This window comes from Tinamus guttatus, unplaced genomic scaffold, assembly GCF_059628265.1.
Source record: "Tinamus guttatus ecotype Peru unplaced genomic scaffold, ASM5962826v1 Tinamus_guttatus_pri_ptg000060l, whole genome shotgun sequence".
In the NCBI taxonomy this organism is placed as follows: Eukaryota; Metazoa; Chordata; class Aves; order Tinamiformes; family Tinamidae; genus Tinamus; species Tinamus guttatus.
The window spans coordinates 4,092,347-4,109,707 of NW_028288594.1; the positions used below are offsets into that span (position 1 = coordinate 4,092,347).

General features: G+C 35.5%; 1 protein-coding gene across 4 annotated transcripts in view; it reads left to right on the plus strand.

Moving 5' to 3' along the window:
* Positions 1-16,877, plus strand: part of RBMS1 (RNA binding motif single stranded interacting protein 1) — a 138,346-nt gene extending 121,469 nt beyond the window's left edge. For 2 of the 4 annotated variants that reach the window (XM_088519487.1, XM_088519490.1), the window contains exons 7-14: positions 2,744-2,859; positions 3,728-3,777; positions 3,872-3,965; positions 7,264-7,314; positions 9,380-9,490; positions 10,193-10,273; positions 11,434-11,518; positions 14,375-16,877. In XM_088519487.1, coding sequence (XP_088375613.1) covers positions 2,744-2,859; positions 3,728-3,777; positions 3,872-3,965; positions 7,264-7,314; positions 9,380-9,490; positions 10,193-10,273; positions 11,434-11,511 — 581 coding nt within the window. In that variant the 3' untranslated portion in view covers positions 11,512-11,518; positions 14,375-16,877. Of the gene's footprint in view, positions 1-2,743; positions 2,860-3,727; positions 3,778-3,871; positions 3,966-7,263; positions 7,315-9,379; positions 9,491-10,192; positions 10,274-11,433; positions 11,519-14,352 lie in introns of all 4 variants that reach the window. The other 2 variants (XM_088519488.1, XM_088519489.1) reach the window with 2 other exon arrangements.
* Positions 16,878-17,361: the final 484 nt, after the last annotated feature.

Here is a 17,361-nt window from a genome sequence, read left to right on the forward strand (position 1 = left end):
AGGAAAGCTGATCTGAATTTCAGCCGTAAATTTGAATATAGTAAGGGCTACGTTCCTTCTTCAGTGGGAGGGGGATCCGAGAGATCGTGTTCAACTCCCATGTTTTATCTCCTTCTTCTGAACCTCTCCCTGATGGCTATCAGTTGTTGTGTTCTCAGTACAATGAAACGTAGTTGTACTCAGGTCACAAGCATGAAAGAACAGTCAAAAATCAGAGGTAGGCTTTTGAATGCAGGCAGCGCTCACCCTTGGTGTTTGGATGGGGAGCAGGGACGTGGCAATGGAGTGCCAGACAGCTCACCCTGTGATGTGGCCTTGCGGAGACTTTGATGCGAGCTGGAAGCTCCCCAGCACTTGGCTTCATTTAGAGCCACAGATACAAGCAAGAGAAGCTGGAAGGTCAGAAATGCAGGAGGTCCATGACCAGATGTGTGTTCAGTAACAGGGAGCACAAACTTATGGCAGATCACAAACTGATGCGTGTTGTTTTTCATTACTGCAGATAGTAGATATTGTATATACACAGTCAATACATGGGGGTTAATTTTTCTTCCATGTTTCCTGCTTTTTAAACTTGCTAGGAGAGTGTTTCCAGTGCACCACAGAAGATGGTTTGTTATTTAAAAGATTCTAGATTTTTTTCTCAATCGTTTTATCCAAGCAGTTGAACAGGCTTGCTCTGACTTTTTAAAACAAATTATCTTTATGTTGAGACAATGGTGGAAAATGTAAGCCCACAGTAACTCTTTCAAAAAAGTTCTGTACAACTCTCGATGGTGGTTTTTAATGAAACCATAATACAACTCTATTTAAAGTATTTACTACCTGTGAGTGCTGTAATAGAAAATGCTTAACATGATTCTAGCCATCTGATTTTGTAATACCTTTAAATGCCATTTTCAAGCCAATTACTTCTGACATAATCCAAATGTTATACTATGTATTTTGGAAGTTGCATCTTCTTCCCACAGATTATTTGAAATAAGTCATAATTAACGAAAGATAAATACACAATTTGGAGAGTAGCTTTTTTTTTCATTTTAGGTAGTTACTTAAATATTTGGATATCAAATTTCCCTTTTTGCTTTATATATTTTTTTCTTCTTGTCAAGTAAAATCAAGACTCAAAATAATGTTCTCCAGTTTCTGCCTTGTAATGCTGTTATTTTTGGTAGGTTTACTCCACTGTTTCATAGGTCTCCATTATTTTTCCAAAACTTTCCCTAAACTTTCCTTAGTTATTTTCTGAGTATAGGAGTTTAATTAACCCTCTGTGTAAGGTACTCCATTTAAGTTAATTTTGTTGCCATGTTTAGTACTCAAGCCTGATTCTCAGCAATTATAAGGTTATTTGGCTATCAAATAACAGCAGCAGTAACAGCTGTGCACGTCCCTGACAGATGTGTGGTCAATATTGGGAGACAAGTCTAGGGCCCACCTCCAAGTTCTCTCTCCAAGCCCATTCATACAGAAGACTGTTAAGAAATGTAGCATGTATGAAGTAGGTGTTTTCCCAGCAGAGCTGGAACTAGTATTTTTTTATATGCCAGCCAAAACCAGTGATGAGTGGATCAGTATCAGCGATGTCAGATTTCTGCTGATAATTTAAAAGGCAGGGCGCTTTGCCATGTTATCAGTCTCCCGAGGTTTCTAATACTTAGTGCTATTCTGAAGATTTTGGTGCATGATATAGATATGCTACTATTTTACTCCTGGTTGTTGCTTTGTTTTGTTTTCTTTTTCTTCCTAATCCCATGTGTTTAATATGCACTTGGAAATGTGTATGTTTTCAGCTCCAGTCTTGCCGCATTCAGGTGTTCCTGACTTGAGAAAGACTAGAGGAGTGCCATGCAAAAGCTTAGACAGCTCATGTGTCAGGAATTACTGGCAGAGACCCATCTGCATCCAAGTCACAACAGTGCTTCCACCCTGTGATTAGGGAGGGTGTGGGTTGGCGGAGCTTCGGCCGTAGATACTTAAACTATTATAATTTAAGCTAGTAATAGGGAAAAATACTCTGCAAATTTTTCCTTCTGGTTGCTTGAATTTTGACATTAGAAATTGAAGTCATGGTCAGGATTACATTAGGCAAAATCTTGGAAAGAATATATAGTGATCCCATTTCATGACACGATGCAAATAACAAGGTAAAAGAAAAGTCTTGAAGAATTTCTGGTTTTATAGTGTGTTCTTTATAAATCAGATATAAAAAGGGAATGGAAATATGTGTAGGATGTGGTAGGAGATAAAGGGCCTACCTTCCAGATCAGAGTTAAGTGGAGGGAAGTAGTGTGCCAGTTCTGTCTATTCTGGATGAGCAGAGCAGTTGATGTTTTGGGATATTACTGAAACTCCAAGGGAAAATTCAAAAACATACTAAAGCCCTTTTGCCAGATTTATTCTCCACCTTCTTTAGATGTTCCTCCTAAAAGGCAAAGCTCAGCACTGAAATAACAGTCTCATTAATCCATAGAACAACAGATATACAGGCAGGATATTCAGGTCATGTTTCTTTCCAACAGGTTTTAGAGTGGTACTTTAAAATCAGACATATAAGACATTCTTGGTGTTCACTGTGTATGTGGCAGCTATTTCTGTTCTGTGCAGAACAGTCATTGATGCCCTGTGTTATTTAACTGTATTATTAGGAATACAAATTAAAAAAAAAAAAAAACCTCATTTGGTATGCTGAACATTTGTATGTAAAAGACTACCTCAAATAATATTCCTTCTTTCTTCTCAGTTCCTGCAGAACCTTTATTGTGCAAGTTTGCAGATGGAGGACAGAAAAAGAGACAGAATCAGAATAAATATATACAAAATGGAAGAGCATGGCACAGAGAAGGCGAGGTGAGACTTGTAAGTCCTCCCTTCAAGCTTTAGTGTGGGTGTATAGTAATGAATACTTATGAAAATGATAAGTACTGAGACTTCTTGGCTTGGCCCTTTGGCATATTAAGTATGTACCAGAAACTCTTACCTGACAGTTTGCAAATCTGTACAACTGTGTCTTTAAAAAAAAAAAAAAAGATAAAAATGGAAAGACTAAATCCTACTTAATTAAAGCAAATCTCCTGCAAATTGGTCAGGAATATACCTGAAGTATATCTTTCATAGTCAGAACAGAAGCCAGTATTTTATTTACATGTAGTAATCCTTTTGTTTATGCAACACTGAATTGGTGATGCTTTATAAGATTTAAACAGTATACAAATGCAGTGCAGTATTTTTTTTTCTATAGGAACAATGCCACAGTTGTTTTTTTAAAACCTTAATGTTCAAAGTAATGCTTTTATACATTTACTGTGGTAAGCAAGTCTAGACACTTCTTATATTTAAGACAACAGAATTCACGTGTCTTCTGAAAAATGGCACTCCCCATTCATTTTTATAGTTAATATGTTATAGGCAACACCCTAATATAATCATGTTCATGCCCAGCCTCTCACAAACACACACGTTCTCAAAGCTGGTTACATCATGGATGCATTTGTTTCTTCATACTGGAACTTGGAAACTTGTATTCCTAGTCAACATCACTGACTCTCTTCACTAAGTAATTTTTTTCTGTTGATTAACTTTCCCTGTAGAATAATAAGCTATCTCTAGATGAAATTTTAGTTAAAAGTAATACAACTAAAGAAAGAGTAAGAGAAGTGAAATTATTTTTTTTCAACTTTTTATTTCCACTTTTCTTTTTTTTTTTCTTTCTTTTTTTCTTTTTTAGGCTGGAATGACACTCACTTATGATCCAACCACAGCTGCTTTGCAAAATGGGTATGTGAAATAATGGCACACTAGAACAGTCCTTTGCATTATGGCAGATGAACTATTATATCTGGCATTTAATAAATATTTCTGTATCTTCTAGATTTTATCCATCACCCTATAGTATTACAGCAAACAGAATGATCACTCAAACATCTATTACGCCATATATTGCTTCTCCGGTTTCCACATACCAGGTTTGTATTTAGCACTTAATAACTGAAATGATTAATTGCTACATCTAAGTTTATGAATTCTGCAAAAATGCTATTTTTTTAATGCAGAAACATCTAAATCATGTCAGCACAAAAGCATAAAAGTGAAAGTCTCACAGGCTCCTAAAAGGGTGCTTGTTTCAAGAAGCACAGGAATTTAATGAGATATATAGTGTCTTGTGAAAGGAAGTCTCTAATTTGTGGTGATGCCTAAGGTATTTATAGCCAGTTCTGCATGTATGATTTTTTTTCCTCTTGGTAGAATTCTTTATACAGTAATAATACATCTTTAAGATAACACTTCTTTATCTAAACCCTTCGTGAATTAACTGAATTCTATTTCAAATTCAATAGTTTTTGGAGTTTTCCCCAGGTTATTTCAGTGCAAAAAAAAATCCCAGGAATAACATATTATGTAGGTGTACTAAGAATATAGAAATATAGGGAATTTAAAAGAGAGTTCAGACTTGAAATTAAATTAGCATTCAAATTCAGTATTTTTACATTAGGAGTAAAGCATTTGGCAATCTAGATATTCATTTTTAATTCAAAATTTACTTTATTATGGACAAAAATTAGAGCATTCATCGTACACATTTTGAGTTCGTAGGGCCTGACTGAAATCTTTCAGAGCAGGAATCTTTCTTCATTTTAATATGCCTCGTGTTGGGCCTCCCACTACAGGAGATTGCCAAAGAATTCAACATTTTGAGAAATAATATAAAATGTTTTTGCACTTTGGTATAAATCTCTTAGGTATGCTCAATTTTAGGTCATTGCACATTTCAAATAACTTGCATTTAATGTAACTGATTTTGCAGTCTTGAGTGTACGCATAGTAAATAGTACTTGAAACATGCCAGTTGTCACAAGGTAAGCTGAATGATTGCTTATTCTGGGCATTTTACACATGGACAGAGTAAATATCAGTGATTCAGGTCAGATAGCAAGTAATCATAAACAATTAAATGTTGAAAGTTTTTACTGCTGTACTCAGGAGGAGGAAGAGAGGAGGCTTTTTGTTTTTTGGTAAGAAGGAAGTGCTAAGATTCCTGCCTTATGAAGGTGAAAATCATTTGCATGTAGATGACAAATAAGCAACACTGTGAGAAATTTGGTCAACACTGAAATTTCCATGAAATTTCTCATTCCAGGTGAGAACAATGAAAAATTGTTTAATATTAGTTTGGAAGTCTAATAATTTCTTGTGTGAAAAAAGTATTAGGCGGAATGTGAAAAAGGGTACTCTGGTGTAAAGGGCACCTGAATTAATTTATATTATTCTTGGAGGTGACTTATGCAGCAAAATGTGTGTTGTCTGCAGACAGTGCTTGAACTATATTTTTCAGAGTATAGTCTTATTTTGCTTTGTACATTAATATTACAAAAAATACAGGAAGTTCTTACCTGGAAAAATATTCCAGTACTGCTATTCTTTATTAACATATAAATTATGAATCCATTTAGACTGTCAAATATTCAGACAACAAGTAAAAGTTGGAAGTTGGCTTGGAAACACATTGCTTATGAGCACAGAACCAATTTTGAGTTAATCGAAATATGTAGGCCACAATATTACATGTTTCCAAAAATGTTGTTAGCAGTGTTTTAACTTATATATCATGGAACTTATATATCATGGAATTGTTGAAGTTGGTGTTACTAACATCGCAAGGCTTTATGTGTCACAGTAATAGGAAATAAAAATCAAACATTTGATTTTCAAATCAAATGAAATATTCAACATCAGAGAGGGAGGAGGTTCTTGGCCAGCAGTTTCACCATTTGAGCATTAGTCACATCTTCATTACTGATCTGTTCTGATTGAAACTTGCAGCATTGTCATCTACACAACAGCATGGATCATGAGCGTGATTTATTTTGTCTTCTTTAAGGCACGGTATAACCTGTTCCTAGATTTATGCTTAGTAAATGTAAATAAATTTAATAAAGTCTAGGCTAGTGTTTGTTTCTGCAGCTCCTATGTACCCAGGTGACAATACTAAGCCAGTTACTATCATGGTAGAAGTAGATTAGCCAAGGCTTTAGTCAGGCTGTACCAGTATTTTTGCCATTAAGCTTTTGCCTGGGGGAAGGGAGGGTTAAAGCTCCCCCCACCCCCATCCCCCCCCCTTTTTTTTTTAATTTTTTTTTTTTTAACAATCCCATTTTGAACTCCCAACTGCTATTCTTTTTCTGAGTGAAAAAGAAAAAAGAAATCTCGTTTGAAAGGCAGTTCCAAAAGGAGGGAAGAAGTATTTCCTTCTTGCAGAAAATACCTTGATTGTCAAGGTCTGTCTACTGGTGCCGTTCACAGGACTCTGGGAACGATGGTGGAGGCATCTACGAGGTGTTAAACATCTGGCAGCAGTAATGAGTCTGTTCTGCAGGCACAGGGTAGGTCCTGCCTTGTCCTGCCTTGTCCAACACATACAGCACCTACAGGAGATGGAACATTTCCATCTGAGCTTTAATATTTTGTACAGCACAATTTTTCAAAGAGCTGTTACACCATCTCTTTCAAACAAAGATAACCATATAACCTATTAGTGTATCTTTCAATCTTTTTAATTTATCTTGTCATACAAAGTTAGGCATCCTGCCTCAATTTAAGTAAGTACTTAGGCAACCCTTTTCTTTTTTTTTTCTTTCTTTTTTCTTTTTTTTTTCAGAGAAAACATGTTGACTGTGAGAGGAGGAATGAACTTGGAGCTCTTCCTCTCTCTGTACTTTGGGAATAACACTTTGCAATTCTCCTGAGTCCTATCAGTACGCTTGTAGCAAGAATACAGCAGAATTCCTGGGATTTTTGTTTCTTTTGCAAATCTAGTAATTTTTAAAATTCTAATCTCAAGAGGCAAATCATGCTATATATGTTGCCCCTAATTACTTTTTTACCAAGGGAATTTCAAAGACAGATAGGTGCCTCTCTTTTCAATGAGCCAGAAATCTGTCACTTTTGTTCATTTGAACCCTCTGGATATAGTTGATAAATTTTCTGAGACCTGCTTTAGGAACCGTAGGGTACTGCTGTGAAAGGTACATGTAATAATACCTTGTCTCCAAGTTTTGTTTCTGATGGTACTCCTCCAGATACAGATACGATAAAAAACAAATCATATAAATCAGTGTGGTTCCACGGTGACCAGTTTCAATAGAAAACAAGTAAACAAGGAAAGGGGCTTATTAATATGATTTACTAAAATGCTACAGTATTTCAGTTGGAGTATTCACAAAAGAAATGATTAAAATGAAAAATAAATTGCCAATTTTGTTCTAGGTTCAGAGTCCTTCTTGGATGCAGCCTCAACCATATATAATGCAGCACCCTGTAAGTTTTTATGCTTCCTCATCATTGTGTTACTGCTTGTATAAACACTTTACATATTTTAAACAGCAGAAAATAGATCAGTTTGCACCCAATTAGTGCACCCAGTTTGCACTTCTAGACTTTTGATAATTACATCATGATGATTAAACCATGGATCAAAAAGAAAAGGCAAACAAAGATTTTAACTTAAATTGGGGCCCCAGTTTATTTGGGAAAAAAATGGGAAAAAAGAAAAAAAAAAACAAACTCTGCAAATACAAATATATTACATACTGTGTTTGGAACAACAGCTGAAATAAAAAGTATATATATAATTATTAGCATATTAGTATGGGTCTAGAACAGTTCATATCAGATGACTTATGAAAGCCAGAAGGATATATGGTATAAATGGCATTATGGACACCCACTTAAGAAAACCTGCATAACTTGTGGCTTCCACACTCAGGAGTAATGGTAGTCTCCCTACACTTTGGCTGGAACATCTTTATACCAGACTGACAAGTATTCTCGTCTATAATCGTATTTTCCTTTTCATCTACTTCATTTGTCAATTGAGTTACCACTATACCTGAGAATTACTAGGTTTCTTGGTTATGAGCATTGTAAATAATGACAAGCATTTTAATATATGCACCACTGTAGCTAACAAACAAGTCTGTTTCCAGATAAAGAAAGGATATTGGCTTGACTTTAATTAACCTCTCCATGCAGATTATAGAATGTAAATCTTCTTGGCAGAACATTTTCTTTCTGTCCATGAAGAGAAGGTGGTACTGAATCTGAGCACCCTCTCACATACATATTTGTTGTATTTTTGTTTTTACTGCTAAACACAACTGATTTTAATTTTGTTCGCTGTCAACACTGATTTTCATAGAAACATCTTGCAAATTATGCTGTGATGCCCATAAATATGCTATAATGCTGTATGGCATATTAATTTCACAGATACAGAGTATGAGATTATTTCATACCTGAAAGTAAAGATCTAGATTCCTGACTTGAGTTTTGGCCTGTGAAAAGGCCTGTCTTACTCATTTGCTTTGCAGAGAAGGCTGCAGTCTACAGACAGGAAATTCTTTTAGTGTTTGATGTGCTTATGACTCATTTCATCTACCCTGGTCACGTGGTTGTTTTTCCAACTACATTCTGTAGTTTTTTTTTTTTTTTTTTTTTCTCCTCTCCTTTTTAAGGAATGGTTATTGATTCAAAACACTGGTTTTCAATAAGCTGCAATTATTTCTGTTAGCTTCAAACCTCCATCAATTTTAATCAACACTTCTGCAAGTATGACAATATATATGATGAGTTTGAAAATGTGTTTTTGCAGAACATGATTGGTAAAATGAGTTCTGTTGAAAGCCTTTCATTTTAGATAACCCTAAAAACTTTAAGACTGTGCTCTGCATGTTTAGCAATCTGAAGTGCTTAAAAATTCTGCATCTACTCTTTAAGACAAATAAAAAGAATAAAGTGTTACAAATGTGTTAGAAAGACCAAAATGGTAGCTAGCATTTTGATAAAAAACAAATCTTTTTACAAAGTTCTGGTAACCCACTCTTGTAAAATTTGAAACCAGCCATAAGGTAGGGTAGCTCTGTCTTGAGTGTGAATATAGCATATGTGCAGGTAGAATTCCCTCATCACAAATATTCATATTCTTAAAGATAAGAAACATACATTTCTTCTTAAAGCCTGAGATTACAAAGCTTAAGCTAAGTGACTCTCTACCTGCTAATGTGCAAATTTTTACTTTCAAATTAGCACCTGCTTAACGTGATGTTTTTTAAAGTGTTTTCAGTGGGTGTCTACTAACGAACTATGTAGCGGTTGCATGATCAGGAGGAAGTCAGTGCAGTATTTACCCAAGCAGATGGGCTTACACAGTTTGGTAATGGAGTCCAATGCCTAAGACTGATAGTGTTCTTGAGTGCCTTGGCTTAAGGAGAATTCTTGCGGTATATCCTCTTGGAGGGAAAGCTCATACTTAAATTCTCAAATCACAAGTATAATTAAAGTCTGAATATTGCCTAACCTTTTCTTCCTTCCTCTCTCTTAATAGGGTGCTGTACTGACTCCCTCCATGGACCACACTATGTCACTACAGCCTGCTTCCATGATAAGCCCCCTGACACAGCAGATGAGTCATCTTTCTTTAGGCAGTACTGGAACAGTATGTAGCAATTTAATACAAAATATAACTTATGCAAGTGGAAAATATTGCATGTAGATCACAGTATGTATGTATAGCTTAATGGTAAAAAGTCCTTTTTTTAATTATTTTTTTATTTTTTTCCATCCAATAAAGTCTTAAATACTGTCTCCATATATGAATCAAATGACTGTGTTCAATAGCTTGTATTCAATCTATAAACTGCCCAGAGATGGGAAATTAAGAGTTAATAAAATAGGTTAAAGGAAATGAAAAGAATCTAGGAAGTAACTCTGGAACTGGGCTGAAAAAAAATAATTGTTTTTACTCTTGAAGAAATCAGAGGATAAGCGTTGCTGAAAGCTATGCATAGTGTGGTGGAACAGAAGCTAGAGCAGAAGAATATGGCTAGCTTCTAAACTGAAAGATTCTTCTTTTCTGAGCATATAGTATTTTTAAAAACAGAAACAATGGAATTAACAGACAGAAAAATCCTTTTCCTTGTGTTTGAAAGTCTAATTTATATTCTGTAATAACACTATATGAAACATCTTTCTGAAACGGCTATTGATTTTGGAGAGAGAAAGCTTATTCGTGTGTTTATTGCATTAGGGAAAAAAATGATACCTATTAAAAATATCATGATGGGTTCTGATGTATTTTGAATGCACTTAAATTTACATTGAGCTTTAACTCACTGTAATGAAATATCTGTCTCTTTAGTACATGCCAGCCACAACAGCTATGCAAGGAGCCTACATACCCCAGTATACACATGTTCAGACAGCAGCGGTTCCTGTTGAGGTCAGTATACATTATGAAACACAGAAATAAGAGTCATGAATATGATAGTTTTTGCTAGGAAAAAGTATCAGTAAAGCCTAACATCTGACCTGTGAATGCAATGTGTGTTAAGACCATGTTGATGTCATCATTTTCAGGAGAAATAGCTAGCTTATATCAAAAAATGACATGCATTTATGCAAAGTATAGCTCAGTCTAGCTTTGAATTTTGTTAAATGTAACTTCCAATAGAAAAAATGACAGGATGAACTGTAGTTTTGGTCTTTTGTTTAGTTTTCCTGTGGACAGACTTTTCCAGTAACAGACCATGATTGTAACTCTTTGGAAAGAATCCTGATTTTACGCTGGGATCTCAGGGTACTATACCTATTTCTTAATAGACCCCTCTAGGAGTCCAACTGGAGAGCCTAATTGAATGCTTGACAGTAGTTTGTCTAATGTTTGTTACCCTGTAGCTTTTTCTTGGTCGTACTCCTTTAATAGTGGAGTTGGATAAGGCACGCTGCATCCTTTTTATTCAGAATGAGTGCTAGACTGTCTCTGCCATGGCCCATAAATGATGTTATTCATTTCAAAATCTATTTTTACAGAAATGTCAGAACTTGCTTGGTTCATATTATGCATCTCCCCATGCGGGTCAGAAAAAAACTTGCAGGAATTAACTGATTGTACTGTTCTTCAGAGCACTATCAGCTGAATTAATTTCCTGCTTTCTGAGGGTTCATGTGCAAAGTCCCAACTAAAATTCATTGTGTTGTATAATGCTGATCACACCACAGTACTGAGACAGTGTTTATACGTATAGAAAATATTCACTGCTTGTGAGAACAAGAGGCTGGTTTGCAGTTGCAGATAGGAAATACACTAGCATTTATTTGCTCATTTTGGTTATGTATTTCTATAATACTGAAGCTTGTAATTATCATCAAAACAGCTGAAGAAATAGTGTTTGATCATTTTGTTTCTCTATTTACTTAAACATAATTCGTTGCCAAGCTGATGACTCAAATCTGGAATACCTCACCTGACAAATCTTAGAAAGGCCTTAGATTTGGAAAACACTAATTACGTGAAAATACAAATTGCAGATAATGCTCCCTGATTTTGTCTCTCTCTCTCTTTTTTTTTTTTTTTTTGGTCTTTTTTAATCTACATTGCAGGAAGCCAGTGGTCAACAGCAGGTTACAGTGGAGACATCCAGTGACCATTCTCCATATACATATCAGCCAAATAAGTAACTGTGAGGTAGGAGCTGGTCCTGTTATGCAAAAGATGTGAATTTAAAGATATTTTATTTCATAATTTACAGTACTCTCTTTAGAAACATGTTATTTATGTCATATAAATAACATGGGTAATAGCTGGGGCCAGACACTGAAGTTAGTTTGAATTTGGCCAGAGTTAGAAGTCAGGAAAAAATGAGTTCCAGAAGAGAGTTAATGAATTACAAGTAATAATGTAGTATTAATTTCTCTATAGCATAACTGCATAACTGAATTATAACCTATTTTATTTGGTTGCACATGAGAATCAAAGTGAATTGGTTGAAAAAGCTATAATCACAATGATAAAAGGAATTACACATATTTATATTCTCTGGTCCTGTGTAATATGCAGGGTTTGGAAACACTTTGTCATTGCTATTGAGACTGTGGGAAAGGAGGTGAGAAATACTTGCAGAACATTTCTCCTTAAGATGCCCTTGTTCATCCTTCATTCTAGGAAGCAGCAATCTGGTTCAGAATTCTGTCCATTTTTAATTCTAGTCTCACATTGGAACCGATTCCAGACTTATTTATTTACTTTCCTAATGCAAAGTTCCTGTGTTTCTGTTTGCATGGCCTTTCCTGACCAGGCATTCATTATTTTTACTGAAACTCTGTCTGTTCATGCACTATTTTGCTTTCTGTAGACTAGCAGTCTGAAAATATTGTTCGTGCTAACCAAATCATTCTATTTTCAATTCTGAAATTTAGTTCTTCTCTAACTCAATCTTTGTCTGGGTACTTTGTAACCCAGGCAAATTTACTGCATAAATTTTTATCAAAATTTTTTAAGACATTATTATGAAAAATTCCATTTGGATGCAATACTATGCTTTCCCTGCTGCATAGAGGCCTTTACAGAAGTGTTTTCCCACAATTCCCATGGAATGCATTTATTAGATACTCAAAAATCATAAACGGTTATGTGCTTGGAATTTCTGTTTATATGGTTCTCTCTCTAAATACATAGATCTAACAATACACACATTTTGCTATTATCTTTGGTTTTGTAGGTCAAGTGTGTTATTTGATAACATTGCTCTCCTCCCCAGTATTGAGATAAGAACTTATATGTTCAAGAATATAAAGATAGAAACAAACCAGTCAGGAAACTTTGTACATTCAACTGATGGCACAGCCTGCATAGCACAACATATGACCTGTATTTATTATTTTAGTCTGACCAAATGCTGGCATCTGCAGAAAGCCCACATCTCCACTTTTTTTTTTTCTAGCATAGGGAGAAAGCAAAGTTACAGACTTTTCTCCATATCCAAGCATAAAAATAATGGCTTCTGCATGTTCCCTAAGCCAAGGCATATATATAAGGGAGTCAATCAAGCAGCCAAGGCTGGAGTCGATCAGTTTCCAAGGAATCCTTTGCTTTGCCTTAAGTCCTCTCTGGGCGTGTAGAACCTGCTTACCAGTGCTATCTGTGGTAGACGGGGGAGCAGAATCCTTCATGTCTTCTCCGCATCCTGCCTCTACCAGTGCGTGAGGATCTTCCCCATAGACCAGGGCCAGGCAGAAGGGAAAGTATTTGGTCTCTTGAAAGGATGAAATGTGTTGCCGTCAGAGACATGTTTTATAAATCTATTCTCTGTAGCATGCTGAGCTCTGTGAGCACCTCTGTGCACTTTTTGTAAGCCTCTCTGCATTTCACCCTTTGCAGAAGCAGTGTTACTTGTACTTACATGCAATAGGAGCCAATGAGTTCTATAAGCAATGGCTACAGTAGAGGGAGAGGACACATGGGGAAGGTTAATATTACTCAACTGATTTCAGTCTCGGAGTATGGCATTTGGTATTTTTGTCCATAGAACATGTTGGTACTTGCCATTTTAAAGACAGGTGAAGGGCAGGAAATTGGCATGCAGTTATTCCTTGCCCTAAATACAGGGCATGCTACAGTCTCCTAATTGTTGTGCCTTTGTTACTGTTGTCAAACTGATGCTTCTAAATGTTCACACAGTGCTTTGGAGAATGTCCTATTAAAAGTTAGTGTCCCTGTTGCCATTAGTAAGTGGTAAATGACAGCAACCACATTCACACAAGCTGATGCAGTCAATCAGAAAAACCTACTGGTTCTTTACTTTAGCAGGTCAATTTAATAATCTTTTAGCTCTTTTCAAAATGCTGCTAATATGCAAAAATAGAAGGACTTCAAAAAGCACTGTTATATTTGTTTGGCCATAATCTAGAGAAATGTACAAACTTGAAAATAACAGATTTTGTCTCACTTTCAGAGATTCAAAAATTGACTTTTTTCGTTAGCAATGCTTCTCCTTTGTCATACAAAGTAAAATGAAAAGCTTTCTTTCAAACTTAATGAGCCCTGATTTGCTGTTAAATATTAACTGTCACAGAGGCACACTGTCTGCCTTTGCATCGCTGTCATAACTTGCACACAGCCTGCCTAGGACTGCACCAAAACAAACATGTGTGCCTTTTGCAGAGATTAAAAGCCTTGGAGATGCAACAGGACTAAGCTCACACACTTGTCTAGTTTAGGTCAATCAGAAGAAAACAACACTTATGGCTTTGAATGCAGTCTCACTGCTCCTAAGTGGGAATTCTGCATGCTGAACATGTACTAGAGATAAAGCGGGAAAATACAACAGAAGACTCTGTTCTAGCAGAGGCTTATCCTGGAAAGTGCCAACCACCTGGGGATGGTTGGCCGCCTCAGTTTCCTTCTCAAATTTATACTTATATTCACTTACTTTTCTCACAGCTGTCTAAAACAGGAAATGATTTAGTTTATGGACAGCTACATTAGATAGAAAAGCAAATGCAATTGTAACTCTCCTCTAGCTCTGACCTTTTTATGTTACAGATGTCAAGTGTTGACCTGGCCTGGAGAAGGGTGCGAAGGCTGAAACAATCATGGATTTTACTGATCAATTGTGCTTTAGGAATTATTGACAGTTTTGCACAGGTTCTTGAAAATGTTATTTATAATGAAATCAACTAAAACTATTTTTGCTATAAGTTCTATAAGGTGCATAAAAAAACCTTAAATTCATCTAGTAGCTGTTCCCATGAACAGGTTTATTTTAGTAAAAAAAAAAAAATTTTATCAAGTGTTATGGCGCAAAAAAAAAAAAAAAAAAGAAAATTCAAATTTCTGGGTATGCACAGATGACCACGAAGACTTATTCACGTGCATGACGGAATTTGTGTTTTGGTTTATTTTTATTTTGTTTATTTCTTTCAGTTTTTGTTTTTTTTGTTATTTTTTTTAATTGTATGAAATGGATTTTCTGAAGTTTAAAATAGTAAAACATCTAAGACGATATTCTGTGCTTGCAGTGTGTGAGTGTTGCTTTAGTGCAGTGTTGCAGTTATAGTGTCTGGTCTTTTAGCTTTCTGTTTTTCTTTTAATGTAGTGTGAAGTGTCTTATCTTTTTCTATAAATTCCAATTTGCCTTAAATCTTTCAATGCTGTAGCTGTTTCAGTAAGTAGTCCAAACTAATGGTATAGAATGCTTTGACCAAATGAGCTGGTCTATTATGCCTTGTAAAACAGCAGCATAGGGCTTTTAAAGGTAGTCAATAAAAATTGCTGAAAATTTGGCTTTTTTAATGTGTAGTAAGTGTTTTTAATGATTTTTTCACATAATATGTAAGGTAGTGAAATGCAAGAGGGGGAAAAATGTTTTGTGTGAAACACATTTTCTGACTGGGGAAATTTTAATAGGATAAATTGTTTGTAAGGCCATATGCCAATAGTTCCCTCTGGTAGTTTGAATGATTTAGGAACTCTGCTGTATGATGCAATGTAAAATCTTTTTTTGCCTTTTTTTCAGAAACTAACTTGATGTTCTAGTTTTAGCCTGGGTAGAATAGGGAGTTTGGGGAGGGGATATCACCGAATGTTTTTGTCCTTCCTTTATACTAATGATAGTGCTTTAGAATGAGGATTGTGCTGAGACTTAGCAAACAGAAAAGTTGCTATTGCAGCAAAATGGCAAAAGCTAAAGGACTCGTTTTCAAACATAAGCTGAGATGTAAGTAGAAGCATGATTGATTGGGTACTAGCTCTCTATAGTAGGTGAATAAAAATAAAAAGACTTGGCACTTTTAAAAGGTAACTTTACCAAAGAACAAAGAGCCAGTAACCAATAATTCTGATTTGTCTCAGCATTACGTCTTCTGTACTCTTTATTTTTGCCGGACCAGTTTGCGGTTAGGAGAATGTGCCTTTTTTGTACATTTGCATTTAGGTTTTATAATTTTAATTGATGTATGGACACAAAAGCATGAAGGAAGACTTGGATCCAAGCAGTGCCACACTTTACATCATCACTACAAGTGTTAAGTGTAAAGAAAACCAGTTTTGAAACTATGAAATTCCTGATTCATAAATACACAGTTATTTGTACTTCACATATTAGATAATTCACTGCTAATAAAGCTCTTTATTACAATTGCATATGTTTTAAATCAAATGATAAATTAAGTTGTCTTCCAAAACTGTGTACTTCTCTGGTCAGCTGTATATGATCAGTTATCTACCTCAAAGTTTATTTCCTTTTGTATTGGGACAGGTTGCTGGCCCTCCCTGTTTCCACAGACCAAATCATCCTAGCTCAGGAGCTAGGGCTAAGCAGTTGTTTCTTTCAAGTATTTTTTAGTTTTTAAATTTTGTGTGAGTATTGGAGTATAGATGTCGGTGACATTTCATAGTTTCAAAAGTAAATTGCTGCTCTGAGAAGTGTAGATTCTAGTGAAATACATAGTCATAAGAGATGTGTTTTTGTTTTTTCTTTTTTAAAAAAGTTGTGGTATTATTGGTTCTATGCTCCCTGGAATATTACTGCTTTGTAAAAGTCCAGACTTCCCGCAGCACCTTTCCTGGATCTGGTGGTATTCCAAGCCTAGATCTCTCACTACTTGATATTTCTGCATTAGTCAAAACTGCAGTATGATAGCTGTGCTAGAGGGAGGGAAGAGCTGCTGCCAGAAATGTCTGAACTAAGTGCCATACTCATTGTCTGGGTAAGATTTGGGAAATTTAACCTCTGTACATAAAGAAATAATCAGTTACTTAAACATCACATAGTAGACAGCCATTAAATTATAAAAAATTAATTTATGAAGAAAGACCTTTTGTACAGATTGAAAAAAAAAAGATTTTCATAGAGATATCTATATGATCAAGAGAGTTAATTTTTTATTTTTGTTTTACTAGTGCCACAAACTTGCCAGTGGTAACTTATTTGTCCGGTTCAAGATAACTCTGTAGTTTTGTTTCCTAGGACTTGTTGTTAAACGCCAAAAGACATTTTTGAACTGTAAATTTGATTAGATTGTTAGCTTTTTTCTGTTTTATTTCTTTGAAAACTTTTGAATAAAAAAGATCCAAAAAAAGGAAAATGCATTGTCTTTTTTCTTCAGTTATTCCTTCACTGGGGAAAGCCCTAAACCGGTTATGATAAAACTTACATGTTCATTTTGAAGTGCTCAGAGCTGCTTTCTGCTTTACCGTCCGTCTTTTTCCCCCCACTTCTGTCTTTCATTAAAATGAAATTTTAATTATTTCAGACAACATTATAAGTCACTTATTCTTTCAGGCAAACTTCAGACAAAGGAAAATACTTATGAAAAACATACCCTCAAACATATCAGATTTGAACACAAGAGCTCTAGTCTTCCCTGTTTCAGCCCTCCCCAAGAGCTGCATATAACCAAGCCCAAAACCTTGTAGCTGTAAAAGCAGGTTTAGTTTTTTTGGAAATACGGGTGGAGGTGCAGGGGCATTTTGGTAATTGCTAGCACTGAAGAGCTGCATGGAAGTGCTTTAGTCTCCCTAGCTATAGG